This window comes from Triturus cristatus, chromosome 9 (genome assembly GCF_964204655.1).
Source record: "Triturus cristatus chromosome 9, aTriCri1.1, whole genome shotgun sequence".
In the NCBI taxonomy this organism is placed as follows: Eukaryota; Metazoa; Chordata; class Amphibia; order Caudata; family Salamandridae; genus Triturus; species Triturus cristatus.
The window spans coordinates 767,940,899-767,968,231 of NC_140592.1; the positions used below are offsets into that span (position 1 = coordinate 767,940,899).

Here is a 27,333-nt window from a genome sequence, read left to right on the forward strand (position 1 = left end):
GAGGATGTCTTCCAAGCACATTTCAAGTAGATGGGTATATCACCAAACAGCTAATATACTGGATAGCAAATCAAAATGGAAGTTGCATCGTAAAGGAGCCAGAAATGATCCTTTGGCAACCCACAACTCATGCTGGATGTCGATGCGAAGTTGTAACCAATTTTTACCGACGGACTACAGTTGAGGAGGTGGGAAATGAACCGGGTCGCCAAAGCCCATTATGTGTTTAAGTAGTTTTGGCAGCCTAGTATGACTGTTTGAAATGCTGCTTTGAGATCCAGGAATACCAGAAGGCAGGTGTTACCTTCACCGAGAGGTGTGGGTAGAGCCAGCCACATAGCCTGCTCAGCCCAGGCTCTTCTCTAGCCCTGCAACACACTAACCCTGGGGCGTCCCAGGGGAGGGAATTAGAGGCACGGGGTATTCAGGGTGAGCTGGCCTCCATACTAAACATGTATACACAAAAGAAGCTACCCTGAATGGAAAATGACAGAGGGATTAAAGGTACTTGGTAGAGTACCTGGAATCTCACAACAAGTGAAGGATTGTTCTCACACACCATGCTTCATCATTGGCAGTCCTCGCTCTCTAGAAAATTGGTTTGGTAGAGAGCGGGCCTACACCTGGAGACAGGGAGGCACTTCTAAATCTAAGTGGGGCCCGTGAAAGTGAGTGATTATTAAAAACGAATTTAATTGTCAAAATGCATTTATTTTAACAGGCAACTACTTGGTATTAAAATGGGAAGAATGGTGATTATGGGAATAAGTACCCCATCACCGTAGTGATTAAAGTCGTCAACATCTTTCTGCCCAAATGGCCCAAGGGGTCTGCAGCATTCATCAGGACAGGAAAAAGTATGAGTGCTCCTATTTAACCAAATGTTGGTTCGAAATTGCCACTGGGGAGGTTGACCTATGTTAGACTCTACCTAAAAGAGTTTCTTGAAACCTGTAAATGTAAAGAAAGTGAGATTTCCATCAGAGACAGATACTTCTGAGAGAAATCCGGTCAAAGCACAGTGAAAATTGCACTTAAAATTGCCCCACATGCATCAATACACATATAGAGGCTTTTGTGTGATACAAGTGTCACTGCAAACGTGAGAGACACACAGTTGTTTTTTGCGCGCAAGTGTGAGACCAGCTCACAGCCTTACCCTAATTAAGGTTTCTAAACACCCCATGGGAGGAGGGTGAAAGAGAGACCCCTGTAGTCACACTCTGGAAGAAAAATTTAAATTCAAATTCAAAGCGATTGTGGATTTAATAAATTCAGAATTTCCTTATGGAGATGGTAAAGTTGCACACAAGCAGACTACATCCTCCATCAGGACAACCCCTACAGGATGCAATTGAAGCTCTGGCGACGGTACATTGACGTTGTCATCATAGTAAGGCACGGCAACAGAGAGCAAGCCGAGGATTTTGTCAGATGGGTCAATACCACAGACAAACATTTGAAGTTCACGCACACAATCAGCAAAGAGGCTGTCTTCCTGGATTTAGTAATACATTGAGCCAGGAACAGCCTCCTCCTTTTTGAAAGCTTCCACCCGAAATCTTTCCAGCAAAATCTTCCGGTGGGCCAGTTTCTTAGGATTTATAGAAGCTTGCTCCTCTATTGAAACATATGACGAACAAGCTGAGACACTGGAGAACAAACTGATAACACGTCACTACTCGAGACAACCGAACAAAAAGGCAAGGAAAAAGGCCAAAAATAATAATCGAGAGGCACTGCTTGAGAGTCAAGAGAAAAAGGAGAATGACAGACTAGTGTGTGTCACTACATACACCCAGATATCGAACAAAGTACAGAACATCGTACGGAATCACTGGCATATCCGCAATGGAGCAACGAAACATTGGCCCCCACCACTGTTTGCATTTAAGTGTACACGACCTTACAGGACGAGATTGTCCACGCTAAAACACAGTCTCCACAGACCCAGAATCAGACAACACTATGGGGCAACAGTCGGTCACTACCCCTGTGACCAATGACCTATTATGCGATTTTTAAGATGTTCACTGAGTTAAATAGAATACTATCCCCTGGCCTCCCATATGTTACTTCAAGAAGAGGGACGGGTCCGCTGTGAATGGCACCCCCAGAGTTGTCACTGTCTAGCCTATCTGAGAGTTTTGAATGAATTTGGGAATTATAATTCTAATTAAGCAGAGTAATAGCCATTAGGTCTGCTGGGCATTTGGCACCACAAATGGGACGCCCATCAATGACACCATCTAGCTTATCTGAGCATTTGTAATTGGTGGCAATATAATTTGAATTAAACAGAGTAATAACCATTGTTGACGCTCCTCCCTAGGGAACTCATATCCACCCTGGCTTAATGCATTTATGTAATAAGTAACAAGCATTTACAACAATTGCCAGTGCAATTATTAATTGTAAAAGAGTCTGCATTCCAGTCTCTCGTTTCACCCTGGTTTATTGCATTAATGTAATTAATAACAAATATTTACAAAAACTGCCAGTACGATTATTAGCTGCAAAAAGGTTGCATTCCAGCCTCTTGTTTCATCACGTTCGCAATGCACATGCCGCGATCCTGACGTGCGGTGCAGACTCCTGGGCTCACACGCAGTCAGCAGAGCACCACCGATCAGAGCACACAGCTGTTGCGGTGCCCAGGCAGTCTACGATGGGACACCGGGGATTGCACATGTGTTTCAAACGCTGTCAGCAATTGGGGCAATCTGTCGAAATGCATTTCTCTGACGAGAAGATCAGTCATTTGATTACCAACATGCAGGCTCTTTTCCGGACACCGGAATCCAACTTAACAAACCTACGAACACACGTGCTACCAATTTACTAATCAAGGGACCTACTTAAGGCTAAAATCCTGCGTCCTTCTTTCCACATCTTGGAAGAGGAGCAAAAAAACTAGGCACAGGGAGAGAGACGCACCTTCATGTAGTAAGAGTATGAGTGGTGGTGTGGATGCATGCTTGTGTGCAACTTTACCATCCCCATAAGGATATTCTGAATTTATTAAATCCCCAATCACTTTGAATTTTAATTACAAATTTTCTTCCAGAGTTTGACTACAGGGGTCTCTCCTTCCCATGGGGCGTATAGGAACCTTAATTAGGGTAAGGCTGTGAGATGGTCTCACACTTTTGTGCAAAAAACAACTGTGTGTCTCACATTTGCAGTGCCACGTGTTTCACACAAAAGCCACTATATGTATATTGATGCATGTGGGGCAATTTTCACTTCACTTTTCACTGTCCTTTGACCAAATTTCTCTCAGATGTATCTGTCTCTAATGGCAATCTCATTTTCTTTACATTTACAGGTTTTAGGAAACTCTTTTAGGTAGAGTCTGACATAGGTCAACCTACCCAGTGGCAAATTCGAACCAACTTTTGGTAAGATAGGAGCCCTCATTCTTTTTCCCGGCTGATGAATGCCGCGGAACTCTTGGGCCATTTGGGCAGAAACACGTCAACGACTTTAATCACTACGGTCATGGGGTACTTATTCCCCTAATCACCATTCTTTCCATTTTAATATCAAGTAGTTCCCGGTTAAAAAAAAAAACATTTTGGCAATTAAATTGGTTTTTAATAATCACTCTCTTTCACAGGCCCCCACTTAGATTTAGAAGTACTTCCCTGTCTCCAGGTGTAGGTCAGCTCTCTACCAAACCAAGTTTCTGGAGGGCAAGGACTGCCAATGATGAAGCATTACACCTAGAGGTGTGTGAGGACAGTCCTTCGCTTTTTGTGAGATACCAGGTACTCTACCAAGTAGCTTTTAGCACTCTTTCATTTTACATTCAGGGTAGCTTCTTTTGTGTATACATCTTCTCTAGCACTACCTGCTTTTCACTGAGCCTCTGCATGGTTACATGTTTTATAATTAATACACTGCTTTATTTTCTGAGGGGGAAAACAGCTGGAATTTCCTCATTTGGTATCGTTAACAAACATTTCACAGTGTGGAAGAATAATGCTGAATGATTTAAAGAGAATTCATTGCTTCGGAAAATAGCCACCAGAGCAAAAAAGTGAATGGTATTTGTTGGTATTTACTACTATTAACATGTGACACAGTAAAGCATTTGTAACAGCTCACATTTTTCTGCAACTTGTCTCAGAGTATAAGGAAACCATACAGCTCACAGTACACGGGAAGAGGTTTCATTCACAATTACCTCTAACAAGCCCTTATCTATCCATGTTTTGTCCGGTTTTCTCCAGTAGTCACAATGTAGCTGTTCAGATAACATACACACATTAAGCATTGTATAACCTTTTCACTTATCTGTGAGTATATTACCAAAGCAAATAAAACTCATCTATGCAAACAAGGGAGCAAGGAGTTTAAGGGCACTCCCCATTGACTTCTGGAAGACGTTTTTGGGGGGGAATGCTATCTCCCAAGGAGTGGTATTCTGTGCCTAGTTCTATATTAAAACATCCCACCTTAAAAAGGTTGACAAAAACTACAAACAGATAATATGAACAATGAATAATGATTGAACTTCTCACCTTAGCCTTTAGTTCTTTTTTCTGCAATTGACTTTTCATATTTGCTGTTGTAGAAATTTCTTCCGATTGCTTTAGAAAAGCATTCACTGAGCTAGCTGGTAAAGGTTTCTTCGCGTCTCCTACGGTCCTCGGTAAGGGCCTTTTACCCCTTGCAAGATTGTCTTTTGTATGTTTTATAGTCTGTGAGGGTTTCTTCAAGGCCAAGTCTTGACTACTTTGATTATGTTTCACGGATTCATATTCTTTTCTCATCATTTCTTCCTAGATGGAAATAAGAAAATACACATACTGTAATTGTGCTTCAGTTGTAGCTAGGTAAAGTAACTACAACTGCAAAAATAATTTACCATGAAACCACCATTTGTCTGCAGTTGATCCAAACTGGCTTAGAGAAGTGGAGAAGCAATCAAAGGGATCTCTGGGCAGGTGGGGCCGCAGGTGCCCTACTGGCACCTGATCTACACTATATACAGCTGAGATATGAGATAATAGCTGAGCTACCTGAGCCATGCGGACTGGTTTGGGCCCAACAACGAGGAGTATTGACTAGGAGGTCTGGTCACAGCCTGCCCCCACAGTGTCCTCTTGAGGAGTTATTGAGGGAAGTTGTTACCAACCATTGTGAGCTCTCTGTGGAGACCGCTTACAGATGATCTCTAACAGACTCAACAGCTCTTCCTGTTCAGGACAGCATTAAAGACCCATCTATCTGAATGGCGGCTGTAGGCTTCAGGAGTATTTTAGCAATTGCGTGCACTGGGGTTTTGTGGCACTTTGTTAATATTGATTTGATTTAATTCCTGGACTTGGGTCACCTTGATACAGTGAAAACTACCCCATACTCCACCTATGGCTACGCACTAAGTGGAAAAGCACCGCAATTGTACATAGATTTTGCTGCTGAAAGTACTGAATGTCGTACAAGCAATTCACTCATCCCGAATGCTGAGCTTCCCTGAGTGATTACCAATCCCAAACTACCAAGCTTAGAATATAAGTAAGACAGTCATGCACTGGGCATTCCCTGGCCCTTAGAAAGAACACAGCAGCTGAAAACTCTAGGCTGGGACTGCTCTTCTGGCGACATGGCTGATTAGAGATTTTTTGACTAATACTTTGCTGATACCTCAAAAACACACAAGCTCACCAGGCATGTCAACAAGAAAAAATGAGAAAAGCAGCCAGAAGCAAGCAAAGCTTCTATTCACACCAAGAAGACAGACAAAATGAGTGGGAAAATCCCAGAGGATGGTAAATCTCATACTCCAGAGGTGGCTCACCCAGACAATAGTTCATAAGTTAAATTCTTCTTGCTTGACATGCAGAACAGCCTTGGCATCATCCACAAGAAGACCGATTCCCTAATCGCCATCAAACTAGTCATCTTTAATATGTTAGGAGTAGTAAAGAATTGTAGGAACATGAATGCTCTCTTGCAGCTCGCCGTGTATGATGCCTTTTTATTGCCTCCACTTCTTGGGGTACCACTATGAATTGTAAAACATATCCCATTTCTATTCACCTTAACTTACTGTGTGGCAACTTATCCCTGGGCTAACATGTCCATCCTCATCAGCTTGTATGTTTACTCTGAGCTACAGGTTTTCTAGGAAATTCTGCTTGCCATTAAATGGCCAGCAATGGATAAACTAACCATTACCAAGATTGTTGGATCGGGCTCCCACTCATCTTATATGGGAGAAGAGCCTTAATCAAAATGGTAGTGCTTTCCAAATACCAGTTTAAAAATATTTGCCATTTACAGAGGCCTTTGTGAAACTCAGGATTCAGCAGACGCATCTGCATGGACAAGCAACCAATAGGAGATATTAACCGCGGAGGGGGCATGGCATTTCCTGACCTTGAATAGCATTACGACACATCTCAGGTGCATGGCTCAGTTTAATGATACATCCCTACTGCGCACCTTAGCCTTGGAAAAATATTTGGTCTCAACTACAATGCTACTGATGGCCCTGACAAAGAAACAGGCAAGAACACAGCACAAATTTACACTGTACTGTGCACCAACCAGTACACCGGTTTCACATGTTGGGGTGGAAATAAGTATAAGAACATGTTCAGCTTGCCTGCCTCTAGCCTAATCCAGTCGCTCTACTTCTCCAAACCGCTGTCTGAGAGGCAAACCATTCTTATCCTATGCCCTTCTATCTGAAGAATGGAAGTGTTTTACAGCCTAAAGTGTTGTTTGAGATCAATGAAGTGTAGAACCACTAGTGAGGTATGCATGCAGTAGGTTCTGAGGTTTTGCATGGGACTACTGATTTTGTGAGGTGAGCGTATATGCCTCATCTTGGCAACACCCTAACTAGATATTTTGTGTAGTTTTCTTTTATTGGCAACAGAAATACAAGTCAGGCTTGGAGGAGCCCAAGAAAATAACATTAGCTAGAAACTGCACAAAAGAGCTGTGATGCAAGGGCTAAGGCAATAGGCCATAACACGAATAGGGAGCCACCATTTTTTAGAATATATTAAGTACTCTGTCACTGAAAAGACATATATGTAGTCTTCTCTAAGGGAATGTGAGGGGTGCTTGGGAGTGCAGAAAATGTAAAGTTAAAGAGTAAAGGGGGGGGCGTTAAAGGAAGCATCAGAAGGCAAAGGCACAAACTCACCATTCAAGTGCCCTGCAAAGGAATGTCTGAATGATCCCACTAACATTCGCCTGTGAGACATTACAGGTATAACCCAGGAGCATTGACATCAGCATCCCACTTGGCATTGTCCAGGATTTCCATTCTGCTTTCTAGCTGCAACATGGCTCAAACTGCACCATGCCAAAATTCTACCAGACTCTGAAGCTCAGTATCTAGTAAGTCAGCATGTCCTTCAGCAACTTGGTCTCCAACTTCACCGTCGGAGTCTCAACTACAGTTGCATTGATCACCATCTTTAATTCCATTCAATACTGCTAGCGTCTGCTTCTTCCCCTTTATTTTTTCACTCTATGCTTACTTCCTGCCATCCTTTTCTCCTCCAGGTCTGATGTTGGAAAAAGTCTTGCTTCACTAGCCTCAATTGCTTGTTTGCAATTGGTTCCCTCCCGGACTAACTCGCAACCATCACTCAGCAGCAAAGTACTGTTGTGAGATTGCTGGAAGAAGCTGCACAATGGAGGAATGGTTCTATGCACCTCATGTCAATGATGCTGAGCTGCATCAGCTTCAAAGGTTCACATTGCCCATGGTGAAGATGCCATCCACCACCATCCATACAGCTCCCAATAGTAATGACCTGTTAGCATCCAAAACCTCTCAGCAAGTCTCTATCACAGATCATGCCCGGATTTCCAGTGTGAACACAGAGTAGCACGATCCACCATGTTTACAACTCTGAATGCCTGAAGAAACCCCACCAACACTGCTCAGTAGCAGTAGACCCATATAAACAGAACCAGCCATTTTCCTGGACCACTCTGCCTTCATGCAGTGCAGCCCTCAGACCAAAGAGTCCAGACAGTATACCACATGCAATCAATGTAGTTGGACTTTAAAGCTAGAGCAGCCATTCAGCTCACTGCCAGGATCTGCCCTGGGATATTTTTTTCTTAATGGAACTGGATGGCATTAATTTGAATGTAGGACCTCAAAATATACGTATTTCTATTAGAGTTACCCCATCTGTGTGGAGCAATTTTCTGGTGTAAATAACGTGAATATGGATGCTAGAGGAGGATACCAGATAGCCCCAGCAGTAGCACTCAATAACAGATTCGAAGTGCTAGCCTGTTGTGATGACTCACATAGTAAATGGTGGAGAGAAGCAAGTGGTAATCCAGCGAGCATTCCCAATTGTACTTAAGACATCTATAGGTACAATTGTCGATAATGAGGGTAGGAGGGGTGATAAGAGATCAGAAGTCCCAGAATTTATATTAAACTCCAGCATTGAGCACCCACCTGTTGACGGAGTAGAGAGGATGCTGACTAACCTTGCCGCAGAAAGAAGAGCTAGTTTTACACCTGAAAATTGAATCAGACAGGTATTCAAGAGACTTGTAATGTGTTGGAGAGAAAAATAGAAGACTTGGGATGAATGTTTGTGATGTATTGTGCTAAGGTGATGGCTGAAGAGAACACACACAATAAGTCAATTAAAACTTCAGTATAAACATATGGTGGAAAGTTTAGGAAGGCTGGAAAATTATTCAAGAAGAAATAACCTGTGTCTATTAAAAATTCTGGAAGGATCGGAGGATAGTGATGTAAAACAATTTGTAATTTTCCAACTCCAGGAATTGGTGTGTAAGGATCAGCAAATCTTTGATTTAGAGAATGAAATTCATACGGTCCATACAGACCCCTTTAGAGTAAACCCCAATCAGCAGAAACCTAGGAAGATTCTGCACTGTTTCCAAATGTATTATGCAAAAGAATATGTTCTTGAGATAGTGCTGAGGATTAAAGTGTTAGCAAGCCAATAAAACGTGCTTTTTGAAAACGTCTGATATATGTAGGGCCATGGAAGAGAGACAGTGGGAGTTTGTGAAGAGCATCCCAGAATGCAACTTAAGGTGCCTACTGTCCAAATGACGTTTCCTGCCATTTAAAAGTAATGTTTAAAACAAATGCATAATTTTAGAAGCCCGGATGAAGTAGACAGGTTCATGAAAGACATAAAAAAAATAAGAGTTGAAAGCACTGACATTGTAGATGTAACTTGGGCATGGAGAGTTGCAGACGTACAGTTTAGTATGTTTTCCTTTGTTTAGACAGCCGGTGGAGCCGACACGTCATTTGTGTCATGAGAAGGGAAGGCTCCCATGGGTGGGGGAGGGGGATACACTAGGGTATAGCATTGTTGGAGGGAGAAAATATAAAAAATGTAGGAGTAAGAATCAGCAAAATGGTTGAGGAAAAGATTAATTCCTCATAATATATTTAGGTTGATGAACTGGAATGTAAACGGTCCAAGAACTAGAATGAAACAGTGTAAGCTTTGCTACAGTAGATGCATTTGACTCAAATAGAATGCACAGCAATTTTTGAGAGGGTAGCGATAACAGTTAGGCAATCTCTTAATCTTGAGATTCTAGAGAAGGACATAGATATTTTCAGAAGGGGGACAGTAGCCAAAGTTAAACATTTTAATGAGTTATATGTCTGCGCTAATTTTTTTGTCCCCAATCAAGATAAGTGGGGGGCCATTAAAGCTCTAATTTATCTCAAATGAAATTTGAGGAGCATTATATTGTGGGGGAAGACTTTAATGCATTGATATATATATCAAATTGGACAGATCCACGTGTAGACAGACAATCAATACTCCCAAGATGACAAATACTCAAAATGGTGCAAAATCTAGACATCAGAGATATATGAAGAAAAAGCATGGGAATTCGGAAAGGGTGCACTTTCCAACAAAGAAATAGGGACATTTTTCAAGGCTTGATTATATCTTAGTGTATACTCTACTTTGTACAAACCATGTCAAAATATCTCACAGCCCTATTCATATCTCTGTTCACACTGTGGTGAGACTTATTACTACAAACACGGCCACTACCACAGAGTCAGAGTAGATGAGCATTTGACCGTAAACTATTAGGGGATTGTGGTATTGAAGATCAAATAGGTCGAAGAGGCTAGAATTCTTTGAGCTTAATGATGGGTCAGTATCTCACCACATATTATGGAACGCATAGAAGGCGTACATGAGAGGAATGCTTACCTCGATATCATGGTGGCCAGCTAGGTCTGAGAAGGAGGTTAAGGAAGCCTTGGATGCTAAAATGAGAAAGATCCAGTTGGATAGGGTAGAGAAACTCTTCAAGGACTTCAAATTGGCTCAACAGGAATTTGGAACTAAACAAGAAGATAGGATAAGGAAAAAATGGGAAGGTAGAAGGATTAGCCACTATGAGTATGGGAAGAAAAGTGGAGCATTTCAGGCCTGGAAAGCTAGGGCAGCTAGGGGAAGGAACAACACAGCAGAGCTAGTGGACTCTTAATCACATTGGGTTCCATCAGATACAAAGCCGATTGAGGAGATCATTTATAGATATTATTTGGGCGTATCGAAGGAAGAAGCAACTGTTTATCCACATTAATGTCAGCCTTTACTGCACAAGCAGAATCTACCGCCCTACCTGATAAGCAGCTAAAAGATCTAAGTGCCCCAATAACAGAACAGGAAATTACCCTGGCAATAAAAAGGCTTACGAAAGGAAAAGTGGACGGTCTGGATGATATCTGGGGGAGTTGTATACAATGGTGTCAGAATCAGTAGTCCCTCTCCTAAAAAAGTTATTTAACTCTATCCTTGTGGACTAACAGGAAGCACCTGATTCGTTGTCTTTGGCAACAATCGGCCTAATTCAGAAACCTAACAAACCCAAAGAATTTTAAGTCTTACCGGTCCATTTCCTTGCTTAACAGCAATTACATAATGTTTGCTGGAATATTGGCAGAGAGATTGGGCAGGATGATGGGAACCTTGATTCATGAGGAGCAAAAGGGCTTTTTGCCTGGTAGTCACATGCAAGATCTGACGCACTTGCTTATTGGTACAATAGATTTAGCAGTAGACACACAGGCTTTCCTAGCTGTAATCACTCTGACGCCACTAAGGCCTTCGACAGGGTCAACTGGATATAGCTGTGGGATGCCCTTCATGAATTTAGTATAAACAGGACTTTTTTGAATGTACTACATGCCTTACATAAAGCTCCTGTAGCAAATGTGGATGCGAATAATGCCTTGAGAGAACTTCAGGATAGAACAAGACACACCAGGGGTGCCCGTTGTCCCCTTTACTATTCAACCTATACAGTGAGCCACTAGCACAAGAGATTATGCAAGAGGAGAAGGTCATTCCATTTAAGTCTGGCCAGCTGAATACTAATGCAGCCCTTGTATGCAGATGATCTGTTGATCTTTATGTTAGATCCAAGAAGAACCTTGGGGAAATTAGACAGATTATTGAATAATTTGGTATTATTTCTGGTTATTTCGTGAATGAGGAAAAGACAGGAATAACAACTTAGAAAGTAGAGAGTGAAGATTCTAGGGTGAAGCAAGATCTCCGATATCAGGGAATAACAATTACCAAGGAAATTATATATATCCCCTAAAAGAACCTGAACAAGGTGAGGAAATAAAGTCTGCTGTTGTCTATAAAAGTGGAAAACATTCCTTTAACAAAATACACTCAGGTAAATCCCGTTAAAATAAACTATAGTGTTGGGCTTTTCAGATCAAATCTTTTAGACAGCTGTAGTTGTTTGGGTTCCCAAATCAAATAAGGGTGGGCAGCTTTATCGAGAAATGATGGTTGGGTGGTGTGAGAGGAGTTTTCAACAGTAGCTCAGAGCAGCAAAATATCGTGAGATAGTTATGTTGAAGACTCCAAGATCAGCCGCAGGTGTGTGTATGAAATCAGGAGGTTACTAGGCATTCCTTGATATAGCATCAGGGCAGCCATCTGGGACTCTCCCAGAATGCTGAAGGTGTTGAAGGAATACTTAAGGGCCCCTGAAAAAAGGCGGCATAGAGAGGTGGGGTCAACTACTTGACAAACGGATGAGGATAAGCTGGAAAATGAGGTCTCAGACTGATGGCTTGCGCACAACGTTTGGCTATTTACAATTAAAATCATGATGTGCAAACATATGGTGGCTAGGAAGAATGGAGAACAGAAGTGTTTTTGCAGAATGAAACTCTGAGGGAGAGATAGCCTTTTGGTACACTGCTATGCTGGAATGGAAGGATAATCACAGTCAGCAACTTCATTGCATCTGGAAATGCAACTTGCATATGATGATGCTGGAAAGTGTTTGGCAATCATCTATGAGTAATTTGTACAAAAATGTATTGGACTCCAAAAAAGCTAGCAAAATCTAGCAGCTCAGATGAAGGTAGAGGTGGAAAGTGCTCCCAGGTTGATGCAGATGATCTTCATAAGTTTGTATATTGTCCGCTCCTTGAACTCTTACTGAAAGGATGTGGGTAGGATATCCGCCAAGATTTCTTAACAAGAGATCAAAGTACGCCTGCATCTTATTATCTTTGGAATAATGGAAGCAGCCAATGACATACAGTTAAGTAGATCTGAGTCTGGGTTGTTGGTTTATTTACTGCTTCTGACAAGAACATTGATATGTAAGACGCAGATCATGCCAAAGAGCCCCCACCTCAGCAGAATGGCTGACAAGAGTATCATAATTGGCTGAGTTAGCCAAAAAATGTAAGTTCGATTCAAGTGAAGGACACTAGGACTGCTTTGACGCCTGGTGTAATCATAACTTCGTCAAATGGTTATTACATCATGAAAGCTCCTTGACGGTTTTGTGCTAATGCCTAATATAGTAAGGTGTACCTGTTGACGGTGAACAAGCAGTAGTTTTTCCGTTCTCGGTGTAGTGCTTCTCGACATTGAACAGGAGCGTTACCTTTTCCTCTGATGGTATTTCTCCCAAGATCTCCCCCTGTGGGAGTCCTTGGAACGGGAGGAGGGCGCTCTGGAAGAAGGCTCATTATTGACCCAGCAGCGGCTCCTTGCTTTCTTTCCTCGGTCTCCGACAGTCCTTCTGGAGAACTTTTCACAGGGGCTGTAGGTCTCTGGACAATGGTCTTCCGGAAGACAAATAATGCGGACAGGGTGAGGATCTGTCTGGGTCTTCTTTTTCCCACAAGAAGGGCACTTCACAAATAGTGAAGTTATTTCGACAAAAAAATACATTATTTTCTGTCAAAAAAGATTTATTGATACTCACTGTCTTTAAAGATGTTGCGTAAATGCAAAAAAAAGAAAGGTTTTAGAAAGATTCTCCAATGATTTAAGACCTATAGGGCAGAGCTACTTGCCCAAGGACCCCGTTTTCAGAAACCAGAAAAAAGAAAATGATCTGTCAACTGTGTGGCTTGATGTTAGTGTTTAAGCTTGGGGGGCAACAGCAACTCAAAGAGTTTCCGGCGCTATAGTAGGCACAAATCCTAGTCGCCTTAGAGTTAAAACACAGAGCTAAAAAGTCAAGTCTTCAGCAATTGTTTAAAGAGAGAAATGTCCCGCACAGCCTGCAAATGCCTTGGGCGTTACAACAAACAAATGATGGACGGAATGCTGACAATGCAGACATTCTCCCCCAGTCAAGAGATCTGGGTTAAATCCATTGTTCTTTTGCCCACTACGCCACCCCAGTTCAGACATGGCCATATGCAAATCAGTCTTGACCCTGTGCCTCATGGGAACAGTCCAGCCCGAATGTCAGGGTCAAGAAAACGTTGGCCTGAAGTGCTTGCACAGGAACAGAGATGCTAGTTCCCAACTCCCACTACAAGGCAACCAGAGTTCCAGTATTATTCACTTGGACTCCGCACTACCCAGCAGGGGGAAGGGGGAAGTGGATAAAATAATAAACCAAGAAGAGACTGGTCCTGAAACTCCGGCTCTTCACTATTCTTCTCCGCTTCTTCTTATTTTGTTGTCAGCTCTTGTTAGTGAGAACCTTAAAACAAGAAGACGACATTATGACTTCCTTGCTCCCTTCTGCTTCTAAACTCTCTCTCTCTCTCTCGTGTTTACACCTACCCTGGGTTTCAAGCTCTGTGCCCCTCTTCTGTATGTTTGTCTTGTTGTGTAGTGTAATTTCTTTCCATTCTTTTTCTGCGATTCTGGATGCTTCCTTCCCACTCTTTTCTCTACAAAACAACCTTCTATTAATTCTTTCTCATATCTTTTTCTCTTTTCGAATATTATTTTAACTAGAAATTTATTATTTGGGCTTACTTCTAGAGTGGTTATTTCTAGCTGTCCTCTTCTTCCATGTATTCTTCTTGTAGTGTCATTCTTACTCTAAACAGTTCTTGTGCTAAAAAACTGCATATCTCTTGCTTTTCCTTCTCTCTTGTTTCTTTGTTCAGGAGAACTGAGGTGAGTATTTTATTATATTGTTTATTTCTACTCGCTATATTTTTACGTCTGTTTATTTCCTCAGGGCGTCTTACTGATGACTTGGATATCAGGTACGTCGTCTATACATTCTCTTCTGTCATATACTTTACATTCTGACTCCCATGCCCCTCAAAAGGTACTTATCTTCGGTCTTCAGTTCTGTCACAGGATGGCGCCAAAGACCTCCGACTATCTGCTCGAGGACCCCGAAGATGCTTCGGATTATCCCACGAAGGTAAGAGTGAATTCTTCGTCTTTTCTGTCTCTGTGAAACATCGGAATTCTCTTCCGTAATACTCTCGGAATCGTGTAGGGTTCTGACTAGGATTACTATTTAGTTGCTCTGACGCTATTAACTAACTCTTCTGGTGCTCTCTCTATTTTTACTCAGGAACTCTAACTTCGAACTGCTCTCTCTCTGAATTACCTCAGTGAAGTGCGCATTCCTCTGGGAGCGCGCACCTCACTTAACCTCGGAACACCTGTGGGGAGAAAGACTAGACTGCCGCTATGCTTCCAGCGCGGCCGCCATCTTGGAATTCCTCTTTCTATTTAATTCTGTCCATGAATTGTTCTTTGCCCATCGATTCAGTCTTGGGCGGCAGAAAGACCCCAATGTTGCCCCCATTATCGCCTCTTTGTCCTCCGGAGGCCTGACACCGAACTGCCAAGCCATGTCTTCCCTGGACCGGAATCAAGCATTCTAGGACCGGTTTCTGGCTATCAGCCGTCATCAGCCAGGATAGCTTGACTCCAGTGGCGTAGTGAGCACGGGTCCCACGTCTGGGAATACCCATCCCAAACCATTTGTTTGTTGTAACGCTTTTCGCCCTAAGTGGGATGGGTATTCCCAGACGTGGGACCCGTGCTCACTACGCCACTGGAGTCAAGCTATCCTGGCTGATGACGGCTGATAGCCAGAAACCGGTCCTAGGATGCTTGATTCCGGTCCAGGGAAGACATGGCTTGGCAGTTCGGGCTGGACTGTTCCCATGAGGCACAGGGTCAAGACTGATTTGCATATGGCCATGTCTGAACTGGGGTGGCGTAGTGGGCAAAAGAACGATGGATTTAACCCAGATCTCTTGACTGGGGGAGAATGTCTGCATTGTCAGCATTCCGTCCATCATTTGTTTGTTGTAACGCTTTTCGCCCTAAGTGGGATGGGTATTCCCAGACGTGGGACCCGTGCTCACTACGCCACTGGAGTCAAGCTATCCTGGCTGATGACGGCTGATAGCCAGAAACCGGTCCTAGGATGCTTGATTCCGGTCCAGGGAAGACATGGCTTGGCAGTTCGGGCTGGACTGTTCCCATGAGGCACAGGGTCAAGACTGATTTGCATATGGCCATGTCTGAACTGGGGTGGCGTAGTGGGCAAAAGAACGATGGATTTAACCCAGATCTCTTGACTGGGGGAGAATGTCTGCATTGTCAGCATTCCGTCCATCATTTGTTTGTTGTAACGCTTTTCGCCCTAAGTGGGATGGGTATTCCCAGACGTGGGACCCGTGCTCACTACGCCACTGGAGTCAAGCTATCCTGGCTGATAGCCAGAAACCGGTCCTAGGATGCTTGATTCCGGTCCAGGGAAGACATGGCTTGGCAGTTCGGGCTGGACTGTTCCCATGAGGCACAGAGTCAAGACTGATTTGCATATGGCCATGTCTGAACTGGGGTGGCGTAGTGGGCAAAAGAACGATGGATTTAACCCAGATCTCTTGACTGGGGGAGAATGTCTGCATTGTCAGCATTCCGTCCATCATTTGTTTGTTGTAATGCAAATGCCTTGGGAGCGCATTCCAGTCTTTGGCAGCAAGATGAGAGTAAGAGCTACCACCCCAGCGTCTCCTTATGAATTTATGAATCACCACCAGAAGAGCATTAGAAGAGTGAAAGGATCTGGTAGGAAGATAGGGAGTGCTCCTCTTAGCTAGGTATTGGGGGCCAGAGATAGAAGGCTTTATAAATAATGCTAAGTTCTTTGAACCTCACTCGTTCTTTAATAGGAAGCCAGTGCAGTTCTCTCAGGTGCGACTGGATATGTGTCCTTGTGGACAGTTTAGCAAAAGCATTCTGCACCAACTGCAATCTTCTCAGGAGATAGGCTGGTAACCCTAAATAAAGGGAATTAGCACAATCCATCCAAGAAGTGACCAGAGCTGGGATCAATGTTTTCTGTTACGGGGTGGAGAGAGGATAGAGTAACTTTTTTTTAGGCTCTTTAAAAGTCTGAAGCAGACACCAACGACCCTTGCTATCTGGGGGGCAAAGGTATCAGCCCTGTCAAACTTCACACCCAGGTTACGAGCCACTAAGGCCAGAGCAGGTGGAGAAGAAACCTCATTGGGCCAGATGTTATTGTCCCAGCATGGTGGAAGGGTCCCATATAGCAGAATATTAGTCTTGCTGACAGAACACTGACGGTTGCTACTGTGCATCCAGTAAAACACTGCGGCCAAGCATACCCTAAAATTATTCAGTGCATTGAGGGCTTTTTTATTGAGTGTTAGGAGCAGTTGAGTATCGTCGGCGTAAGAGACTATTTGTACACCAAACGATTCAACAAAGGGATGCAAAAGGAGCCATATAAACGTTAAAAAGTGTAGGGCTCGGAGCTGACCCTTGAGGTCCCCGAAGCCCAATGGCTTTGGTTGAGAGGTAAATGGGACCATCCACACAAATTGAAGTCTATCTGTAAGAAAGGAACTCAGACAGTTAAGCGCTGGGCCGCTTACACCTATGTCTCTAAGAAGTTGTAGTAGTAGTGGGTGAAACACCGTACCAAATGCTGCGGATAGATTCAGGAGAATAAAGGCTACTGACTCCTCTGATTTACCGCCAGTTTGATCGTGTCAACGACCTCTAGCAGTGTGGTTTCAGTGCTGAATCCGGAACAGAAACCTGACTGCGAGGGATGTAACAGCTTGTTCTTTTCTAAGAAATCAGATAGTTGGCGCTTTACAAGTTTTTCCAATATCTTGGCAAAAGCAGACAGCAAAGATATTGGTCTGTAACTGGACAAGTTTGATTTATACGCAGTGGGCATCTTTAGTGGTGGAATTATTTTGGCCCGCTTCTAACCAGCTGGGAACCGAGGCCAATTGTAGAGACAGATTTAATAGCGGATTTAAGATGGGATTAATTGCCACGCTGTCCGCAGCCAGGATGTGAGAGGGACAGGGATCATCTGGGAGAAAGCTGAGTCTCTTGATGAGTCATACCCTCGCAATTGTCTGAAGGATAAGATGAAAACAGCTGAGGGGAGTCAACTATCCATTTAATCTTAGAGTAAAAACATTCAGAAAGTTGATTGCAGAATTATAGCGATGGCGTCAACAGTGGGACTAGAGGATCAGGGTGTGTAAATTTTTTGACAATTTCAAATAATTCTCCTGCTTTATTGGGGTGGTGTCAATTTGAGTTATAAGAAAATCAGCCTAAGCTTTCTTGTAGCCTGATGGTATTTATGAAGCACCGTCTTATAAATGACGTTGTCCTCATGAAGGGATGCAGGGTTTATTGTGCAGGGGCAGCTGGTAACATTTAAAAGTGGTGGGGTGAAGTGAAACACAAACATAAAACATGCATGCAAAATAAAAACACTTGTATGCATTACAATAACGTTAAAAATAAAATTAATGTAATTACCTGGGCTGCGTCCTCTCTGTCCTTCGCAATATGTGGCTTCGACGGGAACGAGTGAAAGAGGTAACTTCCCTAAGCAATCCTGACCCTGCTCTCATGCTGTTAACCCGAATGAAAGCAGAGCCAGGATTGGATGGAGCGGGCTGGCTAGACGCTCCTTCAGGCCCTGTAAGCCTGTGCTTGGTCTCCATCCAGCTGTCCAAGGCAGCTGGGAGGAGATCTTCAAAGTGCGCATGTCAGTTTGGCCAGCGCAAGACAGCCGACCTAACCGACTTGCGCACTTTGCAAGTGTCTGGCCAGTCTCTGATCTAGTCCTCCATGCAGGAGAGGACACACCCCTCATTTATCCAGCTCCGTGGCAGGCTGGGGCATGCCTTGTGGAAAATTAAATGCCAATGAAATCATTTAATTGCCGGTTTACTGTTCAAATTGATTTAGCGCAGATGGCAGCAGGCAGGTGGGGCGATGCTCCCACACCCTCATAAAGAAACTGCAGCTGTTATTGTGAGGTTCTTAAAGGCCCAGTGCCAGTTTTTCCCCCTATCCTTTATATTGCAGCCTATTGGCTAACAATGCCATACAGACCATTTCCTTTAAAAAAAAAAAAAAAAATTTAAATGAGTTGTGACAGATTTTCTATGGTAACCTTTCTATCAGTGACCAACTTTTTTGAAATTCGCTTCATTTTAAAAATTAAATGAGGTCAATTTTTGCCTTTCTATAGACTGAAACAATATATGTGAAGTACTGTTGTACAAAGTCAGATATACATATATGTATAATATTAAAAATGCTCCAGAATCCCTGCGGGACTATTTAGTGCATATGATTATTCATGAGGATTCCCTGGAAGAGAAAGTTGAATTGGACTGTAATAAAAGGCAACTTGTGCCACTGAAGTAAAGAGGAAATTAACTTTGTTCAATATTGGAAGACCGTTGTCTAACCAGAAATTAAAATGTTCTTTTAGTGCAAGGGTAAACTCTCGAGTCAGCCCTCGCACTAACTTAATATGTGCAAGTCATTTTGCTGTCGGTGAATGTCATTTTCACATTCAAAATAACAACAATGACAACATTTGTACAGTGTGTGCTCGTTAGTTATACTATTATTAATTTTGACCTACTAAGGCCAGGATAGCTACATAGGGAGTTAATATGGAGTGGCATGGGTTTATTATAATTAGGGCTCCCGGTTCTATGTTTTTTTTTTTACATTTCCGTCTGTATTTATCCAGATTTATTTTTTGCTAATTTTATCTATATTTATTTTGGTATTTGTGAAAAAATGAAGCTGAAATTAGTATATTTCCACATTTATTTAACTGATAAATATGCACTCATGCTTGAATGCCTGCCAGGTTTCAGTGCTAGCTGAAGTTAAATCAATGCACTTATATGAAATGAAAACATGCAAATTTCAGTATCAGCCTTGTGTATATCTACTGCTGTTAAAGCCTCTTTACTAAAATCCCGTTCTTTTTTAACCCCTTTTTCTATCAACCCACACAGCTATTGGCTTGGCAGTCATAGGAGACAGAATTTAGAATTATTCAAATAACAACCCAATTTCCGTTTTTATCCACATTTAAAAATAAATAAAGACACAGAAATAAACGTTTTCAATCTGTATTGAGCTGTAAAAAATCAGTTAAAACGGAAAACAGGGAGCCATAATTATAATTGTTGGGTACCATAGACACAAATACATCTTTCAGCCCCATCTTATGAAAATACTAAATATAAACACGTTTATGTATCACTAAAATAATAAAAACAAAAGTATCTTCTATCCTTCTAAAAGAACATTCAACACCCATTATAATATAACTGGTAGTCTTAATGTTGATGGTGGTGCCATTACCTGAATTTCAGTGCTGATATCTTTAATCCAGGCATCAACGGTGCTTTTAATGCGAATTTCCTCCACAGCATCCCTAAAAAGAAATACAAAAGACACAGTCTAAGCCAAAAGAAATTTCATAGTCTCCAACTACATATTAGGCTACCAAGAACTCTTAGGAAAACTCATGCACAGGGTGTCACCCAAGTCACAAGAAATTCTCACATTTTTCTTAATAGGAGAAACAGTTTTTATTTCCTTTTGGAGGAACTTTCAATCTAGCCTTGTAGTCTGCTGTCGAGGACTATACTAGTTACCAAAGGCCATGAACCTGAGTTATTGGTCTGAGCCGCAGGTGAGGGTCTGAAACAAGGGAAAGGGCCTTTAACAACTGGTACAGCCCAAGGCTAAAAGGATATTAGAACATTACACCCACAGAGTATCAATGCCCTAAATTAAAGTGGATAAACAGAATAAAAAATTATGGAATGTTGGAGCAGAAAGTCTGTACCAGGCATTACTGGCCCTGAATTATCCCATTGTCTTCAAAGGATCTCTGAACAATACAAAGTCCTAATTTTATTTATCTGCTACCCATGAACCAACAGAGAAGCATATGAAATTAGTAGGTTTGGGTTTGACAAAGAAAGGCTGCAAACTATTTTATTTGTTGGGGACACAAGTTAGACATATACAGAGATTGTGCATTATCATGAAATCTGTAGAAGGATAACAAATATACTGAAAAATAGAAAATGACATGTGAAAATCAGTAGAGGGCGTGACATACGTACAACAGGAGGGAGGGGGGTCACATTGTATAGTTGGCTCACTTATGATACCCTGCAATACACACAGTCCTGTAGGGGACACTCGTTAATTCCCAAGGGTGCTGTACTCCTAAGAGGCTGGGCCTCGGCCAAGCACACAAAAGCCACAAGGAGTCACCTTTTTACAGAAAATGTAATTCTTAAAGTAGTGGAAGATGTACAACATTGCGCACAAGCTGGTGGCCAGCCGGGCAACATGGCGGACGCGAGCGACTGAGGCTCCGACCGCTACCTCCCGGACATCCTGTAAATTCTCCTGAGTAGGGAGCGGATCGTGGTCGCTGGAAGCGGACCTGATGCGGGGCAGCGCGGAGCAGCTGAGGTGACTCCGAAAGCGGCAACGGAGAGGCGCTGTGGCCCAGCGGAGCTCGAGTGGCGAGGGGGCGCGCGGCGGCCTGTGAGGCGGGGCCTGCTGCGAGGCCCGGCGGGGACGCTGCGAGGCGGCGCTGGCAGCGAAGCAGGTGCCCTGGCGGCTGTGGACCCTTGGAGGCTGAAAGCTGCTGCCTCCGGTGATCGCGGGCTGGTGGGGGCCCTGGCGAGTGCTGAGGAGCTGCAGACGCGTGGGGCGGAGCGAGGTGCCCAGACCCTGCGGGCCGCGAGATTACGACGCATCGTAGACAGCGGCGACGGACTGCCGGGAGGTGACCGCCCGGCGGGGCCAGTGAACGGAGGAGTCACGAGGCCCGAGTGGAGAGCCGAGAGGGACTGAGCTGGGCGCCTACAGCGGTGAGTCCAGAGGCCGGAGTGCGTGGGAGCAGGCGGCGTGCTGCGGAAGGTCCCGAGCTGACAGGGCCTGCACGGCGGAGTCTACGCTGGGGCGGCTGGGAGAGGACAGTTGCCGCGCGGGTGGACCCAGAGGCAGCGGAGCGGACACTGAGGCCTGGGGCCGACGCCCTCCCACGGGAGGCGCCACACGGAGAGTGACCGGAGTGGTGGACGGCGCGCTGGTCATAGAGGAGCCAGCCTGGAGCGCTACTTTGCAGCGGTGAGACACTCTTGCCCGGGGCACTGGACGCTAAGCCGTCGGGAGAGTGATCCCGGCTGTGGGACTGGCCCGTGTACCGAGAGGGGCCAGCGGGGACCTTGATTGACTGCCGACTCCTTAGAGCGCTGGTGAGGAGGTGTGGAGCCCTGAAGGGGGGCCGGTTGCCGTCTGGGACTGTGGCGGGTCACGTGCTTGGAAACGACCTGTGAATGCCGACCGCTCAACAATACGCGATGGGCCGGCTACGGGATAAGACGCAGCAGGGTCAGCTACGGGCCGGGACTACGGACCCCGCGCAGAGTCGGCCGGGGGGGGACACGGAGTCGCAGGCGGCGGCCCTCTCGACCAAGATGGACACCATGCTGGCGGCAGTGGAGAGGCTCGGCGCCACCCTGGACCAGACGCGGGCGTCCCTGGAAACGAGGATGGACAAGGTCACGTCGGACTTCACCCTCCTCCATGCTGACCACCGCAAGCTGGCCGAGAGAGTGGAGTCGCACGGCCAGGCGCTCAAAGAACTGCAGCCTACCACGAGGAGCCATGGCGCGGCGTTGCAGGATGTACTGGACCGGGTCCATGCGCTCGAGGACAGGGTTGACGAGGCGGAAGGACGCTCAAGGCGCAACAACATCCGCGTGGTGGGTCTCCCGGAGGGAGTGGAGGGCCGGCACCCATAGCAATACGTTGAGACCTGGCTGAGAGGCCTCCTGCCCCAGGGGGCGCTGTCTCAACACTTCGTGGTGGAAAGGGCGCACAGAGTGCCGGCGCAGAGACCCCGACCGGGGGCCCGGCCCCGACCGTTCCTCTTCAAGCTCCTCAAGTACCGGGACAGGGACGCGATCCTCGGCGAAACCCGAAGAACTGGTGACCCGACTGTGGGCAGTAGCCGAGTTATGCTCTTTCCCGACTATACCGCAGCCGTCCAGCGGCGCCGCAGTAATTATATGGCGGTGAAGCGCCAGCTGCGAGAGTTGGCTCTCCCTTACTCCCTGCTGTTCCCGGCCCGCCTGCGAGTGGTGACAAAAGAAGGGACACGCTTCTTCGACTCCCCGGAAGACGTGTGGGACTGGCTGGAGGAGTCGGGACAATGGACGGGGGCGAGGCCTGCTGGCTCGGAGGTGGACGGCCGCCCGGGGAGGAGACCCAGGAGACGAGGGCGCCGAGGGGCGCGGCGAGAGGCGCAGCTGGGACCAGTGGCACCCAGCCCGGAGAGGATCCGGATGGAGCGGCAGGGAGCGCTGGAGGCGGTGGCGACGCTTGGGACACCGCCCGCTGGTGACCGCCTGGACGCCTGCACGCCCACAGGGGCGGGAGCGAGTGGGGCGTCGTCCCCATCCACAGTGGTCTCGGAGGACTTGCTCCTGCCAGTGGTGACCCCACAGACGGCGGACCTAATTGCGTGACCAGTTGGCGAGCTGCCGAAGGTTCGATAACAGTTGCGGGCACTGCCCTGGGGTCACGTGGCGGCCTTGGGACTGCACTGGTCGGATCCGGGACCCTGGCCCCCTTTGGAGGGGCAGAGGGCCTAGAACTGGGAGAGCCTGGCCCTACGGGGGTGGGCTGGGTGATATATGTGCGTCCCCTACTATTGCAGCTGTGGCTGCCTCCTGCGGGGGGCTTGCATTGGACCTGCGCGACGGTTCAGCCCCGGCCCTGATTCTGCTCCCTATTCTTCCAGTCAGGATGGGGGAGGGGTATGTGTCCCAGAGGCTGTTACGATTGCACGAACCCCATTTGTTCTCCCACAACAATAGCCTAATTTTGCTTGGCATTCTAGAGGTTTGGACGGATGCCCTGTTGGGAATACGCCCTGATTGTTATATTGTTCATGTTGGTTTTATTGTTTATCTGGCAGCGCGTTAACATGCTCCCCCCCGGCTGCGGTCCTCCCCTCTCCCTGGTGGGGGCACCCTGGCCCCGGTCCGGCTTGCTCATCTCGACTTGCAATGACACACACTAATGTTGTGACCTGGAACGTACGGGGCATGCACACGCCGTCCAAGCGCTACGCCATCTTCTCCTATCTGCAGCGACACTCAGTCGGGATTGCTCTCCTACAGGAGACGCACATGTCCTCCACGGAATTGGGCAGGCTTTCTCGGCGCTGGAGGGGACACACGTACGGCACTGTTTATTCGGCGCACGCGCGGGGCACGCTCATCTGGGTGCGAGCAGGAGTTCCTTTTGTCTGCACGGAGGTGGTAGTGGACCGGGAGGGGAGGTACACCTTGGTGCGGGGGAAGTTGAACGGCCAAGAGCTGTTGCTGGGCTCGCTGTATGCGCCCAACGTGGACCAGGCCTCTTTCTTGACGCGATTGACGCAGCTCCTACACCCCTACGCTGGGCTCCCCTGGTTGCTGGGAGGGGATTTTAACATGGTACTGGACGTCCAGTTGGACCGCTCCTTCCCGCCCCTCCGCGCCACGGCGGTGGAATCTAACGCCCGGGCACTGGGGGATTGGCTCACGCACTGGTCGCTGCAGGACTTGTGGCGCACACTTCACCCGACGGACAGACTGTACTCATACTACTCGGCGGTCCATGATCTCCACGTGCGACTAGACAGGGTGGTGGGGACCCAGTCGTTGCTCCCACTTATCGAACAGTCGGAATATCTGGGGCGGACGCATTCCGACCACAACCCCCTATGGCTCCGGATCCGCTGGGTGGCGGACCGCCCGCCGGTACCCACCTGGCGACTTCAGCCGAGCGCCCTGGAGGACCCGGAGTTCCGCTCCTCCCTTGGTACGGCCGTCCTGGCCTACTTTGATGCTAACGAGGGGACGGCGAGCAGCGCCTTGGTGGAGTGGGACGCCCATAAGGTGGCCATTCGTGGGCACTGCCTGGGGGCCCAGTGGAACATACGAAAGGCCCTATCGGACTCCCTAGTGCGCCTTGAAAACGATCTCCTGCAATACGAGAGGGAAGGAGAAGGAGGGGGCAGGCACTCGCGCAGCCTGGAGGATCTCCGCGGGCAACACGCAGAGCTCTTGGAGCGACTCCGCTGCCATAATTATGCGGCGCACACCGCCAGGACACACGCCAGGGCGGATAGGGCGGGCCGCCTGCTGGCCTGGATCATCCGGCAGGAGGATCGCAGGACCCCGATCGGAGCAATCCGTGGGGAGGATGGAGTGTTAGTACACACGCAGCGGGAAATACACCGGGCCTTCGTAGGCCATTACAAACGCTTGTACGCGGCTCAAGGGACGGGCCCCCGACACCTTCTCGGGGAGTTTCTCGCTTCCATACGCCTACCCGTGGCTACCAGGGAGCACAACGTGGCACTCGGTGGCCCCCTTTCCCTAGAGGAAATCGGGGAGGCGATCCAATCGTTAGCGACGGGCAAAACTCCGGGGCCGGACGGATTGCCCGCGGAGTATTATAAGGCGTACCGCGAGACCCTGGTGCCGCTGCTGCGTGAACTTTACAGCAAATCGCTGGAAGAGGGGTCGCTCCCACCCTCCATGCGGGAGGCGTTCTTAGTCTCCCTACCTAAACCGGACCGCGATCCCACGGCCCTGGGCTCCTACCGCCCCCTGGCGATGCTTAACGTCGACTACAAGATACTGGCGAAGGCCCTGGCGGAGCGGTTAGCGCCGGTGGTCCCGCACCTAGTGCACCCTGACCAGAATGGGTTTGTCCCCGCGAGGTCCACGTCGCTCAACCTCAGACGATACTTTCGGGTGGCCGGTGAGGCAGTGCACAGATGGCCCAGAGCGGGGTGCCTCCTCCTTGACTTGGAGAAGGCGTTTGACTGCCTGGAGTGGGGATACCTGTCCACGGTGCTGTTGCAGTACGGACTGGACGGGGACTACCTCCGGATGGTTGATCTACTTTACAGGAATCCCACGGTCCGTGTTCGGTTGGGCCCTCATGTCTCGGAGGCGGTGCCGGTGGGCCGGGGCACCAGACAGGGATGTCCCTTGTCCCCACTGCTGTTCGCCTTGGCGATGGAGCCCTTAGCGGAGGCTCTGCGGACGACCCTGGACGTTGGGATACCACTGGGAGACGCGGTTCATCAGGTTTCGCTTTACGCGGACGATCTGCTGGTGTACGTCAGAGACGTAGGTAGTATGCCGGAGCGCCTGGCCCCGCTACTGCGGTCATTTGCCACTATTTCGGGGCTTCGCGTTAACGCGGGTAAGTCTTGTCTATATGCTTTTAGCGAGGAGACTGCGGACCCGGGTTACAGCCTGAATGGCACGCCGGTACAGTGGAGAGGCGGCACCTTCCGTTACCTGGGGATACACATTTATCGCTGCCCAGTCGACTTGTTTGATGGCAATCTGGGGAGGGCGGTCGCGGCACTTGGGTCACAGGTGGCCTTCTGGAATACGCTTCCGCTAACCACCACGGGCAGGGTGGCGCTCGCCAAAATGGTCATGCTCCCCCGTCTACTCTATTACTTTGTCAACCTGCCACTGTACGTTCCGCCCGCCTTCTTTGGCAGGCTCAACCGGATGCTGCGGGACTTTGTCTGGGGTGACGCCAGGCACAGGTTGGCGCTAGCAAAGCTTTTCCTCCCGACGGATAGGGGTGGGCTGGCGGCGCCCTGCTTTGAACATTACTACCTGGCGGCACAGCTGCAATGGATTGCCCGCTGGTTAGCCGACAGGGGCAGGGATGACACAGCCACGGGGGCTGCCCCCTACTCATTAGAGCGCGTGACCGGGCTTTTCCACCCCCTGGCAGCGGCGGCGGGGCCGATGCCACTCCTCCTGGCAGTGGCGCACAGGTGCTTTAAGAGGGCCTTGTACCTCACACGCGCGGTGGTGCCATATGCGCCGGCGATACCCTTAGAGGGTTCACCTGGAGGTGGGGGGGTGCTCGCGGCCCCCGTGCTGACGGACTGGTGGGCGGCGGACGTGCACACGCTGGGAGACCTATACAGGGATGGTGTGCTGATCCCGTACGAGACCTTGGTGTCGGAGGACGGGCTCCCACCTGGTGGATTCTTATTGCACCGCTCACTACTGGCGAGCCTGACCGCCAAATGGGGGAACATGGCCGCAGAGCCTGCCCAACATCTGACCATGCAATATCTGCATGTCATGGGACGGGGCGGGCACTTGGTCCGCTGGTTTGCCGCCTCGTTGCGAGAGCACACGGCGGTTGATCTGGGCCCACTTCGTGGCAAGTGGGAGCTGGACCTGGGACGGCCGCTGGCAGACAGGGAGTGGGAGAGGGTGCTCAGGAGCCCAGTGCGTATCCCCCGCAATCTGCGGTTTCGCCAAATTCAGTTGTTCATTGTCCACAGAGCCTACCTCACACCAGAGCTGATTAACAGGTATTTTCACCGCGTGGATGCGTTTTGCCCCAGGTGCCGCGAGCTGGGGGCGGGGTTGCTACACATGCTGTGGGGCTGCCCTGCGCTACACGCCTATTGGAGGGCGGTTAGTGAGCAGCTGCAAGGGAGTGTGGGGCGCAGCGTTCCCTTTGACTGGCCCGAACATATCTTACACCAATTCACCAGATCGCCCAAAGACAAGGTAGTGTCCAGATTTCTAGACCTGGGGCTCGTGGTGGCGAAGCGCCTCATCACCAGGAGATGGAAGGCGCCTGACCCGCCGCACGCGAGGGCCTG

At 47.5% G+C, this 27,333-nt stretch overlaps 1 protein-coding gene across 6 annotated transcripts in view; it reads right to left on the reverse strand.

Annotated features, from left to right (window-relative positions):
* The window catches only part of KIAA0586 (KIAA0586 ortholog), a 622,715-nt gene that overhangs the window by 417,918 nt on the left and 177,464 nt on the right, over positions 1-27,333 (reverse strand). For all 6 annotated transcript variants that reach the window (XR_014968769.1, XM_085626122.1, XM_085626120.1 and 3 more), the window contains exons 12-13: positions 19,953-20,025; positions 4,527-4,787 (exon numbers count right to left, since the gene is read on the reverse strand). Coding sequence is in view for 5 of the 6 variants with exons in the window: in XM_085626122.1 (XP_085482248.1) it covers positions 4,527-4,787; positions 19,953-20,025 (334 nt within the window). In the remaining variant the exon portion in view is untranslated. The remainder of the gene's footprint in view (positions 1-4,526; positions 4,788-19,952; positions 20,026-27,333) is intronic.